Below are 22,578 nucleotides of genomic sequence, written 5' to 3' on the forward strand. Positions count from 1 at the left end.
ATTTTTTAAGAGTTTAGAGATAACATACACAAAGGAGGATGTTGACAAAGTGCAAATTCTCACTGTTAGCAAATGGTTCGATGTAAATCAACTTCTGCCCCCAGTAAGTCTGGGATCGTGATTAAGATGAATTTCGGCTGTGAATTTATGTTTACATAAATGGGGTCTGTCTATATAATGAAATGTAGCAGGAAGCTCTGGGCGCTTTTCTGTACTTCAGATGAGAGTCTCTCAGCTTCATGTATTTCTTATTTGTCGGGTTTGCATTTCTTCTCTTTATTTCAGAGCATTTGATGTTTTGTATTGATTATCTTTGAACTGATTATGAAATTGGAATGATAAGTTGACCTGACATGATAAATTCTTACATTTTGATTATTTTAACTGAGTTAAAGGAATATTCAAACATTCGCTTATATTTAATGATGCACATATCATTAACAACCTTTTCATTTATGGAGTCAGATGAAATAACAATAAAATAGAGTGCCAGAATGCCAGACTTCGGGCCGGCTTTGTAATAAAAATAAACCGATGTGCGTTCACACATCACAACTGTTTTTCACCATTACTTATTTCTATATAGATCCTTTTCCTGGCTACAAAGAACCCTTAATGTTTCTTTTGATTGAAGCCTTTAAAAGGGTTCTATATGTTACCTTTTAGGAGTTCCAAATCTGAAGCGCCCGATAGAACCCTTTATGTACAACCCGAGTGTATACTGACATTGCATTCATTTGATCAGTTCATGCATTCCCTGTGATCAAACCCACATGACCTTGGCATTGCTGGCATCATCTACTTGTTTGAGCCTCAGAAACGTGTTATAATATATCACTTTTTTATTATATTTCTTCAATAAATTTTAAAAAAAAATTAAATCTGCTAAAAAAAATCTGAAACAGCTGTTTTGGTGTTGTTGTCTGGCTCATTATTCAGAAATGTGTTTGTGCTTTTTCTCAGTTTCTCCCAGCGTGTCAATTCAGCCTGAGAGTGACCTGCCCAGAGAAGGAGAGAAGTTTTACCTGCAGTGCGTGGCGAACGGAAATCCAGAGTAAGACACACACACACACAATGCACTCTCTCATTTCCATCCTTGACATTCATGTTTTATGTATGAAGCTAAAAATGGTCAGCCTATTGATCTTCTTTCTCTCTAACACTCACACAAACACACAGAGTTCTGTTTGACAGTATTACAGAGATATTTTCCTTGATGTTATATCAGATAAAGATAGAAGACAGAAAAGGGGATCAGAGAGATCCTTACATACGGTACACTCTTAGAAGAAAAGGTTCTGGTTCTATCAGCGCTACGTATTTGGAACCCCTAAAAGGTTCTATACACTTTTAAAAAATGGTTCCTCTGGGTTCTATATAGAACCCTGGGGTTCCGTACTTGGCCAATAGAACCTTTTACCAAAACAATGGTTCTATATAGAACCATTTTGGAGTTCCATATATGAAGCGGGGGATGGAACCATTTCTGGTTCTAAATAGAACCATTTCTTCTAAGAGTGTAGGGTAGTTTTAAATGCAGATGAAGATGAAGATCTCAGTCAGTTCAACTACTCCCTTTTGTGAGCTAACGGATGAAACATTATTATTTCAGATATATTTATTACATTTTTAGCTACTTAAACCTGGTTATATCAAATAAATATTTCTCCCTGGAAATTGAAGTTAATGTAATTGAAGATCACCCTCTACTGGTACAGGATCGCATTACATATCATTATGGCTTCTGACATCCATTAGTACCACACTGAGAGCTATTCAACCACATTTAGACATCCCATAGTGTTTTTCTGTCGCATTTTCCCATTTGCTTTTACCCTCTATCTCTTCCTTACTGGAATGGGAGCACAAATAGGGGGTTGTATCTGAAGAAGAGACTGTAGTGTCAGAGGTGGCACTTACAGGGTCTGTAATGATCTTTTTGCTGAACACACACACACATATGTTGGATTTCCGTGTTTTATGGGGACTCTCTATTGACAAAATTATTTTTATACTGTACAAACTGTTTTGTATATTCTATCCGATACCCTGAACCTACCCATCACAGAAGCCTTGGGTTTACCAGGAAAACACACACAGACGTACAGTATGTACTGTGTACACACTACACAGACATTTGGGGTCAGTAAGAAGTTTTAAAAATAAATGAATGCTTTTATTCAGCAAGGATGTATTACATTTTTCAAAAGAGACAGTAAAGACATTCCAAGCATAGCTTGCCATACTTGGCCTTCACTTCAGTTAACTTTTAAATTGTAATGAAATTTCACAATAATACTGTTTATTTTATTTTTTTATCAATCCTTGGTGAGCAGAACTGACCCTAAACTTTTAAACAGTAGTGCTTATGTCACTCACTATCATATATTATCCAGTTTCTGTGAAACACTTTCTCTGATATAGCCTAACATATCCTTGCTTGTTTTGTTGTCTTACTCTATTGCAAGTAATACATCTCATGACAGAGCTAGAGAAAGAGTAGACTAATGTATTCGTTTAGTCATTACAGCACCATATCAACATCAATCAAAATGATATTATTTGATTTATTCATGCGCTCAAATAATGTTGTGCCCGTGTCCTCATCTTAATTCTCTAAATCCCTGTAACACACACAGTCACGCTTATTTGGACTCTCAGAAAAAAAAAGCCACAGTTGGTTTGGCATATGAGGGGATTTTAGAGGTGAAGCGTGTAATTTTTTGATGCTAAAATTCTTTCTTTTATCCCAGCAGTAAGTTGACTTCCCCAGGAAGTGTGAACAATGTGGCTGTGTGGCGCATTCAAAACATTTCTCGGTTCTTTTGAGTACCAACCAGACCAGCACAACACAGCAACTACTTGGCTCAACTACTGGGGTGGGGCTATCTGTTTGGTTAACCAATTGAAGACAGACAGGGAGAGTATTCAGGAGATTTATTTGAACACAAACATTGGCCCTGTCCCAAATCCCACTCATAAATTCACTTATAATCCTGACTGAGTTAAACGATAGCAGCTGTTTCTGGGAGTGGAAACAACCCTAACCCTTGCAGCCTAAAGGGGTGGAGCTAAAACACGAGGATGCAGAAGCACCCATGGTTTTCTTTCCCCTCTGATTAACTGGTTCATTTCACTTGACATGTGACTGCGCTTCGCTGTGTTCGGGACTCTTTCCAGAGCATCCCTCTTTGCTCCTCAGCTCGTTTGATAGTGTGCCAAATTGCAAAACCCTTCAATCTGCTCAATTAAACGACTCTTTCTGCTTTTCTTTTGATGTGAAATTTCAAAACACTGTTTATGTGGTCTGTTTTGTAATGTAATCTCTCTCTCTCTCCCCCTCTCTCTCTCTCTCAGGCCGACTGCATTTGTGTGGCGGAGGAAAGATGGAGAGCTCCCCCCGCTGGCGAAGGTGGATGGTGCGTTCCTGCGCTTCGAATCACTCAACAAAACGGATAATGGCATTTATGAGTGCCAGGCTGATAACGGGATCGGCATGGGGGACGTATCGCACACTCTCCTGGTGCAAGGTAATTAATGAGAGAGACGAACGACGAGAAGGGAGGAATGGAAAGGAGAGTGGTTTTCGTCATCATTTATTTTTTCTGCTGTTTTACATTTACGTTCACGTCTCTTTTTTTCTGAATTTACTTTCCTTTCTTTTGTTTCTCTTTTTGTATGACACACTCTTTTATTTCCTCTTCCATTTTCCCTCTCATCCACCATCCCTTTCTCCATCCATTGTTTTCTGTTGTCATTTTTTTTCTTATTTTCCTTCATCTTCCAAGACCAGGGAGATTCAGACTTCCTTATTCCCACCTTTACTCTCCTTTCATCCTCTGTTTCTCCCACATCTCCTCCTCAAACTTCCCTTTCACCCCGTACTGAAGGCGAAACTCTTCCTCCTCCCTCCTCTTCGTCGTCTTCCACTACCGTCCCAACATCCACTCTTCCAATCTCCTCCACTCGCCCTCCTTCTGCTCCTCCCACCCTCCCTCCCTCTCCTGAAGTTCCCACCACCTCTCTTTCCAATGCTCTCTTCCCAGATCTCACTCTTCCATCTACTCGTACCCCTCCCTCCCCCTCCTCCTCCCCTCCTGCCACTCCATCATCTGTTTCTCGGCTGAATGGAGTGCACACCTTTACAGGTAATCCAGTGTACACACACTCAAACCTAACCACATTTTAACATTCCTCTGCAGTGCCACTGATCACAGTTGCCAGTTTCTCTATCTGTGTGTGTGTGTGTGTGTGTGTGTGGGAGGGAGCGGATTGGGACAGGCATGATTACCTGAGTGAACTGAGAAGAGACAGCAATGATCGATCAAAACATTTTACACCAGTCAAAATCTATCCACATGTGTGCTAAAAGGGGCTTATTTATTTTTATTTTACCCAATATACCTAATATATTAATAATAATTATTATTAATATATATATATATATATATATATATATATATATATATATATATATATACACTCACCGGCCACTTTATTAGGTACCCCATGCTAGTAACGGGTTGGACCCCCTTTTGCCTTCAGAACTGCCTCAATTCTTCGTGGCATAGATTCAACAAGGTGCTGGAAGCATTCCTCAGGGAGTTTGGTCCATATTGACATAATGGCATCACACAGTTGCCGCAGATTTGTCGGCTGCACATCCATGATGCGAATCTCCCGTTCCACCACATCCCAAAGATGCTCTATTGGATTGAGATCTGGTGACTGTGGAGGCCATTTGAGTACAGCGAACTCATTGTCATGTTCAAGAAACCAGTCTAAGATGATTCCAGCTTTATGACATGGCGCATTATCCTGCTGAAAGTAGCCATCAGAAGTTGGGTACATTGTGGTCATAAAGGGATGGACATGGTCAGCAACAATACTCAGGTAGGCTGTGGCGTTGCAACGATGCTCAATTGGTACCAAGGGGCCCAAAGAGTGCCAAGAAAATATTCCCCACACCATGACACCACCACCACCAGCCTGAACCGTTGATACAAGGCAGGATGGACCATGCTTTCATGTTGTAGACGCCAAATTCTGACCCTACCATCCGAATGTCGCAGCAGAAATCGAGACTCATCAGACCAGGCAACGTTTTTCCAATCTTCTATTGTCCAATTTCGATGAGCTTGTGCAAATTGTAGCCTCAGTTTCCTGTTCTTAGCTGAAAGGAGTGGCACCCGGTGTGGTCTTCTGCTGTTGTAGCCCATCTGCCTCAAAGTTCGACGTACTGTGCGTTCAGAGATGCTCTTCTGCCCACCTTGGTTGTAACGGGTGGTTATTTGAGTCACTGTTGCCCTTCTATCAGCTCGAACCAGTCTGGCCATTCTCCTCTGACCTCTGGCATCAACAAGGCATTTCCGCCCACAGAACTGCCGCTCACTGGATGTTTTTTCTTTTTCGGACCATTCTCTGTAAACCCTAGAGATGGTTGTGCGTGAAAAACCCAGTCGATTAGCAGTTTCTGAAATACTCAGACCAGCCCTTCTGGCACCAACAATCATGCCACGTTCAAAGTCACTCAAATCACCTTTCTTCCCCATACTGATGCTCGGTTTGAACTGCAGGAGATTGTCTTGACCATGTCTACATGCCTAAATGCACTGAGTTGCCGCCATGTGATTGGCTGCTTAGAAATTAAGTGTTAACGAGCAGTTGGACAGGTGTACCTAATAAAGTGGCCGGGGAGTGTATACTGTATATATATACTGTATATATATAATTATATATTAATTCATATATTAATAATAATATTTAACGTAATTTTTGCATACTTTATTTTTCAGTTTGGGGTCTGTAAATAATAAACGAATACTTTTAATCAGCAAGTCCACAATAAATTGGTAAAAGACTTTTACCTTTTCATTGTCTATTCACCAAAACAATCCTGAATTTAATGGATCACGCGTTCGGCGTTCCACAAAAATATTAAGCAGTACAACTGTAAGAAATTTTTCGACCCACTTTTTTTTTTTTTTTGCCAACATTGTATATAAAATGGTTATCACTTAAGGAAAGTTAAGGAAAATGATTGAGTGTGTCCACTGAAAGTTGTAGTCCACCAAAAATGTATTTATTTTTTTCATTTACTCATGCTCATGTTGATTCAAACCCATATGACATATTTCTTTCATGCATGGAACAAAAGGTAAATGTTTTTATAAGTGAATATAATTAATGTTAATGAGAACTCTGGCTGTCAAGCTTCATTAATGACAAAAAACATCATGAGAGTAGCATAAAAGTGTGTCATAGATTAATCATCAAAAATACAATGTAACATTTTTTCATGCGAGATAACTTTCAATTTGTGAATGAATCATTCTTTTGATTTAGATGATTTACTCATCTAGTCAATCTACTCAAATTCTTTTGACTTTTTTTTTTAATTTAAATTTAATTTGAGTTAGTTTACAAAAGTTTTCTAAAAGATTGGTTTATAATATAGAGTTATTCGGTTCTCAAGTTCTGACTCTGGATTTAATGGAAGCTATTTAGTAGGTCTGTTCCACACATACAACTTTTGAATGACTTTTGAAAGACATATCGATCGACTTTTATAATGCTTTTTTTGTGTGTGTGTTTTTCAAAGCTTGACAGCCCCAGTTCTCATTTACATATAGGATATCCTTTAAAATGTATTCTTCAAAATATTATTTGTGTACGTTTTATTGTTCCACAGAAGAAAATCATACAGGTTTAGAACAACCTGAGGATGAGAAAATTATGACAGAATTTCCATTATAGGTGAACTGTTCCTTCTAATGCATGTACATGTTTATGGATTAACAATAAAAAAAATAAAAAAAAAAGAAGCAACCCCCCGGACACAAACACTTGATTCACAGTCCACGCTTGATTCATCTTTCACGTACATGTGTAGACAAAATGACCAAAAATGCCCGGGTGTATGGGTGGAACAGCTTGAATGTGTCACTTTATAATCGAGCAGGTTGTGTTTGTGCGTGTGAAAAAGAAAGAGATGTATACTGAGATCTCCAGTGCAGTATCACAGAAGCATGTTGAGCAGCATCTGCTGTCAGCTTTGACTGTAATGCAGATTTAACCAGGCACATCTCACGGCAAAGCCTCTGATTATCCAGAAACACAATCTGACACCATACCTTCCCTCTAGCAAACATTTGCTACAATTATTTTATTATTTCGCTACGTGAAATCCCCTTTAATTCTCTTCCGAGATACTTATTTTTTTGATAGTGTTCAGTGAGCTCACACAGACGCACACGCACGCACGCTCACACAGTTTTTCTTGATCGTTTCTCTTTGTTCCTTCTCTTGCATCACATCTCGTGCCTCCACACATGTGGTCCTCATCCATCCATCCATCCATCCATCATCCACTCATCCATCCACCCATCCATTCATCCCTTCACCCTCTTGAGAAGAAGCTGGAGTAAACGCTGCAGGTATTGTCACCTCTCTCTCTAACTTTCTGTCTTTTTCTTCATTTCCCTCTTTTTTTTCTTTCAATATTGTCCTGTCTATTTATTTATTTTTTTTTATCTTTGAGTGAATCTCTGTGTTCCTATTTTTCTCCTCTATCTCTCTTTCATCAGCCTGTCTCAATTTATGATGGATTTGGGTGTTTTTTTAGCTACAACTCTCTGTTGAATTGCTCTGTCATTATGAACATAGTTAATGGAGCAGGAACGTTGTTCATGAAAGCAAAACATTTGATATTACATGGAAAACTATTAATATCAGTGCAAATTTGTTGGTTCATTGAAAGCTTAATACTGAATTAGGTTGATGCTAAAAACTGCATTTTCAGCCAATTTGAAAACAATCTCGCCTAGAAAAATGAATGAGATTTATTATTGATGCAATTCAGTTTTTGCTACAGGGAGTTCCAGCCATATGTACCTGGGTGGAAGAAGCCAAATGAAGTTAAAGTCCCCGTGAACCGGAAGTTACAAACGATTTTTCTCCAGTGCTGTGACGTATTTCCAAGTGAAACGGAATATTGAACAGAGGGCAGGGTTTTACTCTAGCGCTCCTCCTCTCCATCTCTCGTTTATAGCAAACTAACGGTTTGAGGGGAGTGGTTAAGCGTTTCCCCACCCAAACCGTGAAACCTACGTCATCAGAAAAAGAAACCGTTCCAGACCGGAAGTAACTTTTCAGATTTTGATTAAAGATTACCAAGGTAAAACATTTTTTAAATATATTTTTACTTGCACGGATTAATTGTTCACCACAAGACTAGTAATATGCGCTAACAAAGTAAATAGGTTCAATTTTGATTTCACGGGGACTTTAAAGCATAAGCAGTAAATCAGTTGAACCTGCATGCATCTTCCCATGTCATCAATCTGGACATTTTCAGACCCTGACTGATAAGGAATGCAGATTTATGTCAATTTGCATGCTGCAAGTTCAATTCCGCCCCACTTTGAGCTAATTTAAACCGTAGTACATTTGCATCATCCACATCATTGCATCACGCAGAGACCCTCCTCCAGGGGGGAACTACAATCTCTATTGAAAAATGTGCAACACCGTGGGAACCCAACGGGGGGCCAGAGACTGATCTATTTGTATGGATATCAAAGGAGATGCCTTAATGCCCTGAATAAGCTATTTTTGTGTCGAATCAAACTGTTTATCACATAATAAATTGATTGCCTTGCTGCTAATCTTCAACATGTTGGCCATTAGAGTTAGCAAAAAGCTATATTTGGAGTTTGCCATGAAAAAAGGGGTTTCATTTGAAGCATTATATATTAATTTTGCCAACTTAAAATACCCCCATCATGATTAACTTACAAGATGGATATGATCCAAATTGACTTTTTTTACCCCAGACTAATGTAGCTTTTCCACTGCCTGGTACGGCTCGGTACGGCTCACTTTTGGGGGTTTTCCAATGTGTACGGTACCTAGTACCTGGTACTTTATTTAGTACCACCTCGGTTGAGGTTCAAAGCGAGCCGTACCAATACAAAAATGGGAAAATACAAATACAAACACTTCTTCGTCTTGCAGTGAAAAATATCCACTTTCCGATGCCGAGAATCAAGAACATCAATTCCATCGATGCGCTCCGTTGTTCCTGTGTTGAGAGTTTGTTTTTTTACAATGATGTCACGGCAGTAGAGGCGGAGCTACTATAACGATCAGTCTATAATCCCACCCACTTTTACACTCTAAAAAATGCTGGGTTGTTTTAACCCAATTTTGGGTAAAATATGGACAAACCCAGCCATTGTGTTACATTTTTAAATTACATTTTTAACCCAATGGCTGGGTTTGTCCATATTTTACCCAAAATTGGGTTAAAACAACCCAGCATTTTTTAGAGTGTAAGCGGTACTAAACTGCAGTGGAAAGGCGAGTCAAGCTGTAAAGATGTACTATGCAGTGGAAAGTGCCATAAGAGGTTAACAGCATTAGCAACAGCATTATAGCTAGATAACGACTTGGGACGAGAAGGCGCCACATATTGTTTTTGGTTACACTTTATTTCGATGGTCCACGTAACTTTGCAACTACTATGTCCCATTAGAGAATTTGTAGACAGTAGTAGAGCCTTCGGTTAAGATAAGGTGTTTGGGTAATAAGAAGACATGTAGTTGCGAACAAAGTTACTTATAGTCAGTAGAATGTCTGTTGGGGGATCATCACAATGAAGTATTTGCAGATATTAAGCAGATGTTCACTAATAGTCTAATGAGCTAGTTAGCTGACATGCAGTTGCAAAGTTACTTATAGTTCGAAGAACATCTAAAATGAACCGTCGAAATAAAGTGTTACCCAATTTTTAATAAACATTACTGTCTAAATTAGAATTCGAGTTTCGCAAAAGATGCAAAGAATGCTAGATGCTCGTTGAAGTCAGTTTTTTTTACTCAGATAAACAGAAATAAGTATAACAACTAAGAAGCAAATCATCATCAACAGCAGATCAGTGAACCGTATCTGGACCCCCATTTCAAAGAGCCTTGATTGTTTGGCGTACACTCGAGTTCAGAAAAACACTAATGAAATTAACTGAACTCTGATGGTGGTGATCCTCCTCACCAAAAGCTCTAATATGAAAATGCCTTTAAATAGCTATAAAGACCTGAAAAACGTTTAAAAAGACGTGACTTGCGATGTTTGTCAGTGTGTTTGGATGCACAAATTTAAGCCACCGTGTACTGATTTTATGTCCTGTATATTTACATTTAGATTACCTCTGCAATCTGGTAAATGTAATCTTGACCAAATTTCCAAATGAATATCCATTTTTATACTGCACATTTTAATATTGTGATGCCTAAATTCACTTGTAGCATCGAAAATGATTGATTTTAGTTTTTAATGTGTTATTTTTAATTATTTTAATGTATATAATGTATATCTTAATAGTATTTTCATATAATCAGTGCATCCCTAATTCATAATATTAAGCACAACTATTTAACTCCAGGGATGACCTCGATAAAAGACATTATCTCTTCAGTGTTTTCTGTGTTTTCCCCCCTATTTTCTCTTTCTCTCTTCCTCTTTGGTTTCTATCTGTTTCTTTTTTCTCTCTCTTTCGCTCTCAGGGCTTCTTTTTGTGTCACTCAGTACTCACTCAGTTCGTCCTCCATCCTCTCTGCTCTCATCTATCGTCCTGCTTTTTTTCTTTACCTAAAGCGTGGAAGCGTCAGGGTGACTGTTAACTTGTCTTGTTTTGATGGAGTATTGTTTGAGAAGGAGACAGAGATCGTGCCGTGGGTGCGAGTGATGGATGTCGTTCACGCTCTCTGAGTCCAGGCAAAATCACTGAAGCTTATGATAGACTCTTTACTGAAATCTTGCTTTTGATTATTCATGTGTTTCCTTTCAAACAGAGGTCAGTGACTCGTGGGGCTTCACGTTAGATGGAAAATAACACTGTTGTAACTTGACAGCCCATTATACTCTACAGATTATATCGCACATTTTTTCATAAATTATCATTTAAAAGTTAGGGATCAGTCATTTTTTTTAAAAGAAATGCTATTCAACAAGGGCATTAAATTGATCAAAAGTAACAAAAAAAAAAAATACATTTCAAATAATTTTTTTAATGAATTGAATGAATCCTGAAAAAAATGATCACACTTTCCACTAAAATATGAAGCAGCACAACTGTTTCAACATTGGTTATAATAATTAATTGAGCAGCAAATCAGCAGCTTTGTCATCACAGGAATACGTTTTACGTTTTAAAGTATATTAAAATAGTAATGCAGTATTTTTCATTTCGGACCATATTTAAGTTCAGATTGCTTGAAAATGTCAAGGGCTCTACTAAAGAGGAAAAATTGCTTGAAATCGTTTCTCTAAGATAAATGTTATTAGAGCTGGTAGAAAAAAATTCACAGACGCATTTTGACTCTTTCTCAGAGAAAATCTGCAGTTGAAAAAAAATGTTTTAAATATATAGTAATATCATTTCAAAAATGATGTGCTGTATTATCTGAGGGGTTGTATTTTTGACAGTGGGGTTGTCGTGAATAATCTGGCTTCACTTTCAAATATGCAAACTTTTCTCAAAACCAGATGAAAATTTGCATCAACATGAATAGTTTTAGCACAAATTTCCACCAGTAATTCGAGTCTTTTTGTTGCATTTAAATTAAAGTATTCTAAGAACATAACCTTTCGAATTCATATTGCATATTTTCATCCATTGTACAGCCTCTGTACTTCAAAAAACGATGAAGAGAATCATTTGGCTTTTTGTTATATTTCAAAATATGTGCAGCTTTATGCCATTGCTTAGAGGACCGTTTTGTAATCGCATTGTGACTGAATCAAATGTAAGTGTGTAGAGTAAGTGTGTTCTCAGTCTGTTGAGTCTCTCACAAACTCTTCTCTGATTTCGCCTGGTCTGTATTACTATTAAGACATCTGATGTCATTCTGATTGTCCTCTCTGCACGGGTTTGACTAACTACTTGTCTCTGTTCGTATCTCAGACCCCACAGCGATGTCCACCTCTTCAGGAGTAGACCACGCTGTGATTGGTGGAGTGGTTGCTGTCATTGTCTTCATCATGCTTTGTCTCCTCATCGTCCTCGGCAGATACCTCATCAGACACAAAGGTACTGCACACTCACACACCTACCTAATCAGACAAAGAAATCCCTCGCTCTCTTTCACACACATGCACAGATCTAATCAGACACAAAGAGATCGCACGCACACACACACACACCTAGAGCGTCTGAAGGGATTATAACCTTCAGGAACTGTGGTCAAATCCCTGACGGAGGGCTTTGCAGCGTCCTGCCCCATCAGCAGCTTTTTTTATAGATTTTGTCTTGAATTTAAGCATCTAGACACTTGACCCAAGATCTCATTGTTAACTGGGATATTATACTTGTAAATGAACCAAATGTCTCACTGCAATGGCGCACCTAGAAAAAAAAATGAAAATTAATTTAACAGCTTCTGAGTGTATGGTTTTAGAATAAGCTAACAAAGTATGGGCACATACTTGGTTGCATGTGCTTGCTATTATAAATGCATATAAATTGTTCAATGTATATTCAATATCAATATTTAGCCGCAATTCAAATATATTTTTTATATTCAAGAGATCATGACACTACTGTTTTGTATTTTTTTTTCTTAATGGTACACTATGTATCTTTTAGTCCTCTAAAAACTAAAAAATAAAAGCTTAGAAAAAAAAAATAAAACTGCATGTATTTTGTGGGAGATCATTGATTTGGTTGTGCTTCGGGTCTGTGTGACTGGATTAAAAAAGACCCTTCCCTCACAACAGATAATGCTTTACAAAGAACTCTATCAGAGAGCTACAAATGGCAATTTAGTTCTCTTTTTGCCAGCAGACGCTCCTCTTTTCAGTGTTTTTTAAAAACAGGTGATTCCCCGGAGGTTTGCGATTTTGTGCTCTCCATGTCAACCTTTCTCACTCATTGTGACAATTAACCTCTGCCACTCCCACACCATACACACGTCAAAGTAGCCGGGACAACTTTTCTCTGAGAGCGAGACACACACACACGAGCGAGTGTATGGCAAGCCGTTTTAACTTTTATTCATTTACAAGATATAAATTCTTGATATCAACAAATATCAATTGAATTGTTGATATCAAGAATTGAATTGCTGATATCTGTAATTGTATTTTCACTAGTGAAATGTCACCATAGGCTGCCATTCAAAATCTATTGTTGATATCAAGAATTGAGATTTACTAGTAGTAATATCATTTTTGATATCAATAATTACATTGAGTAAAATTTTGAATTCCTGATATCAATAATTAAATTGTCACTAGTTGAAATGTCTATTCTTGATTCAATTGCAACTAGTAAACAATTCAATTCAATTGAATTGCTACTAGTAACATTGTTCATTTTTGATATCTGAAAATGTATTTCTGATATCAATATTATTTCAGATATCTAAACTAGCTTATTTACTAGTAACAATCACATTCATGATATCAGAAATTAACATTGTCACTAGTAAAAAAAATATTTTTGAAATCAAAAATTAACATTGTTACTAGTAGCAATTGAATTGTTGATATCAAGAATAGACATTTCAACTAGTAGCAATTGAATTGTTGATATCAAGAATAGACATTTCAACTAGTAACAATTTAATTCTTGAAATCAGGAATTCACATTTTTACTAGCAATTATGTAATTATTGATATAAAAAATGATATTTCTACTACTAAAAAACAATTCTTGATATCAACAATTGATTTTGAATGGCAGCCTATGGTGACATTTCACTAGTGAAAATACAAGATATCAGCAATTAAATTGTTGATACCAACAATTACATTTTTTTTATATCAAAAATTAAAGGTGACGCTTCCTTTTACAGTCCATTTACCCATGTAAATACTATGTACTTATTTTAGTAACTACAATTACTGGGTAATAACTAGTACTAACCCTGAACCTACCCCTAAACCTACCCCAGTTCCATGTACTTACCTTATATTAGCCAGTACTTTCTAGGTAAGTACACTGTAAGTACTGTAAAAGGAAGCGTTACCGAATTAAATTCTTGATATCAACAATTCAATTCTTGATATCAAAAAATGTAATTGTTGATATCAACAATTGAATTGTTGGTATCAAGAATTCATATCCTGGAAATGAATGAAAGTTAAAAGGGCTTGCCATATCAAGTGACGTATGTCGCTAATTCGTCAAAGATCTAAAATATAAACAATTAAAATAGACTTACCATAATGAATCAGCGTAAGAAAAAAAAACACATTTTGCAAGAAAGATCGATGATGTATTTACTTATTTACATTAAAATTTTGAATAATAAAAGTTACATAATGTTCATATAAAGTATTATTTATTATAGTCAAGGTTTGAGGTTTCTTGACGCTATTACTTAATCGTTTTCCTCTCTCTGGTCAAATTGTATTTGACCTTTATTTTAATGACCTTTAGGTCTGTGTAGGTGTAAGTATTTTAATGTGCTGATAAAGTGTTGAAGAATGTTACTTTTAAAAGTAACACATTACTGTAGGTACTTCTGCATTGAAAATTGAACACAGGAATTGAATACAGCAGTATACAAGTATTGCATGTTAAAATATTACATTGTTGACAAAATGTCACCTTTTATGTTTATTCTTGTTCCCAGTCTACAAAAAAACAAAAAAAAAACAAGAGAGGTGTTGGTTTTCATTGTAACAACAAAGTTGAATGCATTAATTTAATTTTAAAAATATAGCAGCTGATCACGTACTTCACTCCAATTGATTGTCGCTCTCGAAACATATCTCAACTTTTTTATGGCGCCAGGCATGCCTACATCCTGTGTCTGGAAATTGCCAGCTCTGCTTTGAAATGAATGGGATTGTGTGGCTTTGTCGCTGCGTGTTGCTGGTAGTGTGAACAAGGCTTAACTCTGGTAGCTCTGGCATTTAAAACTGATAGATTCACTATTTTTATAGTCTAGTGTTTAAGGTGCTGGGGAAAGAGTCCTGATAGTTCGGTGTCTGCATAGTACGTTGGTTTCTTTTATTTCAAAATAGCAAGAAAAATTCTGTTCTGTCTTGTCTTCTTAGAAACAGCTATTTTGCAGAGTGCAAGAAGCAACTGACAAAGGCTGACAGACTGTGTGAGTGTGTGTGCACAGAGAGACACTGTAAACAGATCAGCACAGCTGTGCTGCTGCTTTCCCTCTGTATATCTAGAAAAGCTGTCAAACTATACATCTGGGGAAAACAGCCTTGTTTCAGAGCCAAGAAAAAAATGCTGAACAAGGATTAAATGCAGCCGTGCATTGAAAGATCATATGTACACTTGGGTGAGGTGTTAATGTAGGAACATTTGGTTGTGTCTTAAGTGAATGTAAACAGATGAGACTAAGAAATCACTTACAGTATATACAATAGTGGCTGAAAGATGTCCAGAGGGGATATTTGTTGACCCTACAAGTTCGATTAAACCATCAAAATATAAGGGAAATATTTTATGTGTTTTAAATATATTAAATATTAGGGGAGAACAAAACTACGGAAGTCCTGAACTGCAACGTAAAAAAAAAAAAAAATCTAGCATTTCGAGATTAAAGTCGAAATGTTTCGAGATTAAAGTCGAAATGTTTCGAGATTAAAGTCGAAATGTTTCGAGATTAAAGTCGAAATAATTCAAGATTAAAGTGGAAACGTTTCGAGATTAAAGTCAAAACGTTTCGAGATTAAAGTCGAAACGTTTTAAGATTAAAGTCGAAAAGTTTTGAGATTAAAGTCGAAATGTTTCGAGATTAAAGTCGAAATAATTCAAGATTAAAGTGGAAACGTTTTAAGATTAAAGTCGAAAAGTTTTGAGATTTAAGTCTAAAAGTTTCGACATTAAAGTCGAAATAATTCAAGATTAAAGTGGAAACGTTTCGAGATTAAAGTCAAAACGTTTCGAGACTAAAGTCGAAATAATTCAAGATTAAAGTGGAAACGTTTCGAGATTAAAGTCAAAACGTTTTGAGATTAAAGTCGAAATAATTCAAGATTAAAGTGGAAACGTTTCGAGATTAAAGTCAAAACGTTTCGTGATTAAAGTCGAAACGTTTTGAGATTAAATTAGAAAAGTTTCGAGATTAAAGTTGAAACGTTCCGAGAATAAAGTCAAAACATTATGATAATACAGTCTTCCATTCATAACAGTGCGTGTCCACTGACTCAGGGCGTGTGTGTGTGTGTGTACAGAAATGCACTTGTAAACTTGAACTGCCATGGATCAACACAAAATAGTAGTAGTAGTTTTTTTTAACTTTTATCTTGGCTTTCAACTAAATTCTACACAGTTGCTAATCTACCAACAAGAATTACCATGGCGTTGCCTATAGACGATCGCACAGACTCCGCTGCAGTAGGCATCACAATCTGGTCCAAGGCAAGCTTTATGTGGCAGTGTTTTTGAGGTTTTTTCATGCTTGTCTAGGCAACACTATATGGGCGAGAACACAACAGTAAACGCTCTGTCTCCCTTTTTATCGTAAATATGTTCTGGAAACATTTAAAGTGCATCATTCTGTATCAAATCATTTTGCCGGATCCCGTGATTTCCTCAGATTTAATAACCACTAATGGTGGAGGAGAGTTTTTCTGATATGATTGTAAAGCGCTTTGAGTGTAGGCCTATAGACATATGAAAGCGCTATATAAATGCCCCATTCAATAATTTATTCATTCTTAAAGCTCCATCCAGTCTGAAAAGTGTTTTCCGGGTTGGTTTTCCTATAGGCTAAAGTCTATTCCGGCGCAGTATATTTTATAACATCCTATAATGGTAGCCTAATGCGGGTAGATTGGCACTTGTTGAATTTACTTCACAGTGTGAAACACTCGCTATGTACCATTATGAAGGCCTGTCTTTGCGGCAATGTGAAACAATGGCAAGCACACACACAACTTCTACGGAAGACTGTATTCTCGAACTCTCGAAATGTTTCAACTTAAATCTCGAAATGTTTTGACTTTAATCTCAAAATATTTCGACTTTAATCTCAAAATATTGACCGCCTACATGGGTACATTTTGGGAACATATATGCAGATGAGAACATGCTTTACTGTCATTTCTGTCGGGACCACTGTCGTTAAAACGGTTTTCTACTTCCAGTTGAAGGATTTGTTTTCATAGAATGCTAGCACTGTATTCCAGACATTAGAAAACATCAGTCTACACATGCGTTTTATATTTAATATGAGCGAAATACACATAAAGCCCGGAACACACCAAGCTGACGGTCGGCCGTCGGGCAGTTTTTGTGCATCGGCAAACTAAGTTTCCTCGGTGTGATACGCACAGTTCAGTGCCGTCGGCTAAAAATAGTCCTCGTCGGCTTTGTTTCGCTCGATTCGACGTGTTGATTCGGCGTCAGGCCGTCTGGGAAAGAGAGAAATCTGATTGGCTGTTCAGCTTCAACACATTCTCACCCCAAGGCGTCACCTTTGACCATGCTTCAATATTTGACGTTTTAGGCGCCCTTTAGCGTCACTTACATGACGCGATCCTACGGCGTCATCTAACTGACGCTAAAGGAAAGCGTCTGTTAGAGGACGCGGTTAGGTTTAGGTGTGGGGTGGGGGTAGGGTACACGCGATCCTAGGGCGTCATCTTGCTGACGCTAAAGGGCGCCTAAAGCGTCAGATATTGAAGCATGTCCAAATGCTTCCCAAGGCGTCAGTTAAGTGACGCCTTAAGGGTGAGAATGGGCTGTCAGCTTAGTGAAAGAGTCAGTGCACGAGAATAAAAGCAAAACAGCGAGCAAAGAAGTCAAAACGGTAAAGATAGAAGGCTGTTCTTATGTTACGTCCTCTTACCTGAGTGTTCCTTGGCGAATATTTCAATATTAACATGAGCGGAGTGAAATAAAGAAAGCGTTCAGCAGGATTGATATTTAAAACGGTAAGCACGCGCTGCTTTGTTTACAGTGTCTATCTGCAGCCAGCAGCGTCGGTTTTCCTTTTTGAATGACGAATATAGACTAATATATCTGCAGAAATAGACAGTTGGCTAATTACATGCAGGCGCAACGCAAGGCGACAACACAGTCGGCTTTCCTCAGCGCTAGTTCGTCGGCGTCGGACCGGTGTGTTCTGGGCTTAACACAACAAATCTTTAACTTTTAGGTGGCAAAATAGTTTTTAGTAATTCTATGAATTACACTGCGCAGGGTCGGCCTCCACAGAACATAAAATATTCTTCCGCATTTATGAGAAAAAAAAAAACAATGTTATGGAGTTCCCCATTACGGACATGACCGCTCTGAAAGCGACTTTAAAACTTTCGCAGGGATCTTAAAGCGAAACCACAAAGCCTTTCTTTAAAGTGAATTTCGTTTTTTTATCTTAATTTCAATCAATGTTTCATCAACCAATGTCCTAGGTTTAATAAATAAGAAGTAAAAATAGTAGAAAATAGATCATCATGACTCAGGCGCCGGTGTTGTGCTGAATTCTGACCCCCGCCAAATTATTACTATTATTGGTAGGTTTAGGATTAGTTGTGGGGGAGGGGTTAGGATTAGGGGTGGAGTTGGGATTAGGCAATCAGGTACTGACTTCACTTAGGGGGGGGTAATCATTTGGCAGGGAGTCGAAATTCGGCACAACACCGGCGCGCAACCTTGACTCTGGTCTCATCAGTGAACCGAAACTCGGCGTATAATGTAGCCTACTTGCTTCACAGGCCTGAGAAATATATAGACTATGCATCTTTGAAAGCAGAGGTAGACAGGAGTCAAAGGGCTATATTGCTTGGGTTATTCTGCAGCAGTCGGGGTGATAGAAACTGTCGGATGTTCATGTATTGCTGGATTAGTGAGATCGTGCAGTCATGCATCAGCTATCCTTTGGAAGTTATGAAGAAAAGAAAAGGGTTCATTTGTTTTTGACCTGCCAGAACTGATGCTACACTTGATTTTTGAGCAACTTAATGCATGTTTCTCGCTGAATACATGTATTTTATTTATTTATTACTGAGCCACAAACCTTTCAATAGTAGTGTATGTTCATATTCAACTATCAATTTACACAAAAAACTGTCAACATTTTTTACATATAATATTATATAATGAAACAATGAAAAAAAAAACAGTAAAATGAAATAAACTAATTATTGAAGAAATACTATTAATGTTGATATACAAATGGCAAAAAACAAAGAAAACAGTTGCAGTTGCAATTGCTGTCTCCCTCTCTCTGTGTCTCAGGAACGTACCTGACTCATGAGGCGAAAGGTTCTGACGATGCTCCTGATGCAGACACGGCCATCATTAACGCTGAGGGGGGCCACTCTGGGGTGGATGACAAGAAAGAGTACTTCATCTAGAGATCCATCCATACCCTCTTCCTTCACACGCTTCAGTTCACTCAGCCTGATGGGAAAAATGGGCGATGGCAGAAGAGATAGGAATTATGTGAAGAAAAAAAAAACAAAACAAAAGGTGTTGACTTGTTGGAACTGAAGGACCTCAAATAAGCTTCGACACACAGGACAGGAAAGTGAGAGTTATGCACTGGCGCGTGTGCTCATTTCCACACACACACACACACACTTCAGTATCTTCATTACCATAATGACACATGAGCAAACACACATAGTGAGACGTAAACGATAAAAAGAGATGCACAAAGGCAATATGACAGTGACCACACTTCCCTCGTCTCCCATGATTCCTTTCAAACGGTCCAGATATGTTGCACAGTGACATGTGCATGCATGAACTTCCAGGACACACGGTCTGCTCCCAAAACCATTGAAAGACACAGACTGGTAACCGGCACGCATGCAAATACACATCAAACAAAAAGGTTATAAACTAAAGACAAAATTTTAACAAACCAAGAAACACTGCAATATCACTGACAGACACACACAATGATATTCATCACCCTACATCACACACACACACACAGGCAGAATAACCAGGCAAAAACAGCAGCCCATGCAATCATTGTATGGGACCCCTGATATCAATTTATAAATACATATATATATGATTATATAGCATCATTTTTACTCGCAGTGTGCTGTAAATATATCCCCTCTCTCTCTCTCTCTCTCTCTTTCTTTCTTTCTCTCTCTCTCTCTCTCACCTCACTGTCTGATATTGCAGTATATACTCTCTGAGCCTGCCTGGTTTTCTTACATGCGTGGAAATGCAGAGTTGATAAAAAATATCTGGACTATAGAAAAAAAACCCATGGTGTTATGAAACTTCAGTAATATTTGTATGAATTACGTTCTCTTCAAGTTTGATTTCTGGTGTTTACTGTTGTTGCAACAGTCTAGTGTCATTTCAACAACCTGGGAAGATTATTATTATCATTATTATTATTATTATGAGGTTATTATTTGTGCACTGATGTGTCATTGTGTGATTCAGGCCCAGTGATTAGCTCACTCACGCCACCTTCAGGAATCAATCTCATCTGTTCTTCAGAAAAAGCAGGGTAACAAACTACTGCTCTCTTTCTCTATCTCTTTCTCTCTGAATCATCACATTCCCACTCTCTTCCTATCCACAACCCTTTTTGTTGTTGTTGTTGTCTGTTCTGGCCTTTGTCTTCCCTTCCATTTACTGTCATAGATCTGGATTATATATAGACTTATTCCATCATAGTCAACCGCGAACTATGAGTGACTTTTGGAGGGAGTTTGGGGTTTTAGTCAGTTACATCATGCAATAAACGGAGGCATTTCTATTTAATAATAAAAAATAAAAACTGTTTAATTGTTTAATTAAAATCTGGCTAATTATAGGTGATTATTCTGCATGTCGAATCCTTAATTCTATCTAATCTTAATATGAATAGACTGCAAGTAAGCCAATCATAGGTTGATTCACTGTGATGCAAAACATTGCTCTGTTTGTTTGAGCATCCCGACCGGAGACATATAACTTTGGCTCAACCAATGGCGTGCAGTCTGATTCAGTTTAGTGGCGCAGAAATTACACACTGTGCTTTTAAGTGTATCGTGCTTAAATTTGTGAATGACTATGTATCCAGCTAATTTTTCCCAAAACGGTTCTGATCTGGTAACGGATTTGTAATTTCGGTGTCCGCGAGGCCTATTTCTTTTCAATAGTTATTTAACTGTGACTTGGGAGTTGAGCATTTTTTAATTCCATTCCCCTGAACTCTTCCCAACATTTGTTGTCCTGAACATGGCAAATGGTCTAAAATAAAATAATCTTTAGGCTAAGAACACAAATTTCTCTTTAAACTTGAGAAAATGGGACCAAGAGGCGGGTGTGGTAATTTACTGGAAGGGGGAAAACCATCACATTTCAGAATAAAACATGCTTGTTTCATTTTCAACTCACCTTTATTTGTATAGTACTTTTCAGATCATTTGAATGGAGCTTTACGGAAAATGCACGTTTTAATGATATGATGTAAATTGGCGCAAATGAACAGGGAAACTTAGATTAAATCACTCTAATCTGCCACATACAGTATATGAAAGTTCTGACGTTTATGCATGTTTTTGTTTGTGTGGGATGACAGAGTCATTTGTTTAACGGACATGTAGGTCACAACTAAGTGGCAACTGACCAATTACCAACAAAACCCATGCTACACCTTCATACTCCCTCACATACCTCATAAGTGAGTTTCTGAGATGAGCAATTACACTCGACCGCCGCAAGATGGCGACAATGTATTTCGTTCCCCCACACGTCTTTATCTCGCTCCCTCTCTCTCTCTCTCTCTCTCTCTCTCTGTCCTGTACAAGCAGTAGAACTTCCAGTTAGTGATCAATCAGCTCAGTGCTTAATTTTTAAATTATGTTGTTTACTTTTATTCTGCTGTAGATGTGCATATTGTTGTTTGTAATTTTATGTTCCATTTTTTATCATTTTTTATGACAACTAAATGTCTTAGACTGGAAGGTGTAGATAGTTTCATGACTTTTGTTTTGTTTGATAATCTGCCATGTTTTTATGATTTCATGTGATTAGTGTTGCCTTGAACAGTCTACACACACTCAAGTGAGCACAGATATGTGTCTGTGTTTATGTGCGTGGGAGATTTTCACACTGGACCACCAAAAAATGCAGGAAACACTAAAAGTATTATTACAGTATTCTGTTAGATTCTTTTTGGTTTTTAATGATAAGTCTTCCTTTTGAATAATTATCATATCATGTGGAGCTATTCTGTCATGTATGTTGATTTGTATTATGGCCGATGATGTCATCTGAACGGGACTAAACTCTGAGGTCATCATCATTGTGGGTTCCGTTTGTTTGATGTCTGTTTAGACAGTATTTGCTTTTTGTTACAAAAGAGATCCCTTGTTAACTTCAAAATAAATACATTTGGGTTAACCTATTTCAGTGCCTATTATTATTATTATTTAAATATATTTTATCACTCAAGAATGATTAAAAAATAATGCTATTGTTATTAGTTCATATTATTTAAACGTGGATATGTGCAACTGTTAGGGTTTCTATATCAAAAAACATGCAACATTTGTACCTTTATAGGTACAGCAGCTTGTCATTGGTGCAGCACCCTTAAAGGAATAGTTGACTTAAAAATGAAAATTCTGTCATCATTTACT

At 37.5% G+C, this 22,578-nt stretch overlaps 1 protein-coding gene across 4 annotated transcripts in view; it reads left to right on the forward strand.

The window, feature by feature from the left end:
* Positions 1–22,343, forward strand: part of cadm3 (cell adhesion molecule 3) — a 65,937-nt gene extending 43,594 nt beyond the window's left edge. For 2 of the 4 annotated variants that reach the window (XM_089131091.1, XM_089131092.1), the window contains exons 7-11: positions 964–1,054; positions 3,358–3,530; positions 7,416–7,436; positions 11,963–12,088; positions 19,214–22,343. In XM_089131091.1, the coding sequence (XP_088987217.1) occupies positions 964–1,054; positions 3,358–3,530; positions 7,416–7,436; positions 11,963–12,088; positions 19,214–19,332 (530 nt within the window). In that variant the 3' untranslated portion in view covers positions 19,333–22,343. Of the gene's footprint in view, positions 1–963; positions 1,055–3,357; positions 3,531–3,788; positions 4,149–7,415; positions 7,437–11,962; positions 12,089–19,213 lie in introns of all 4 variants that reach the window. The other 2 variants (XM_089131094.1, XM_089131093.1) reach the window with 2 other exon arrangements.
* The last annotated feature ends 235 nt before the right edge of the window (positions 22,344–22,578 follow it).

This window comes from Pimephales promelas, chromosome 5 (assembly GCF_988280905.1).
Source record: "Pimephales promelas chromosome 5, fPimPro1.hap1.1, whole genome shotgun sequence".
NCBI lineage: Eukaryota > Metazoa > Chordata > Actinopteri > Cypriniformes > Leuciscidae > Pimephales > Pimephales promelas.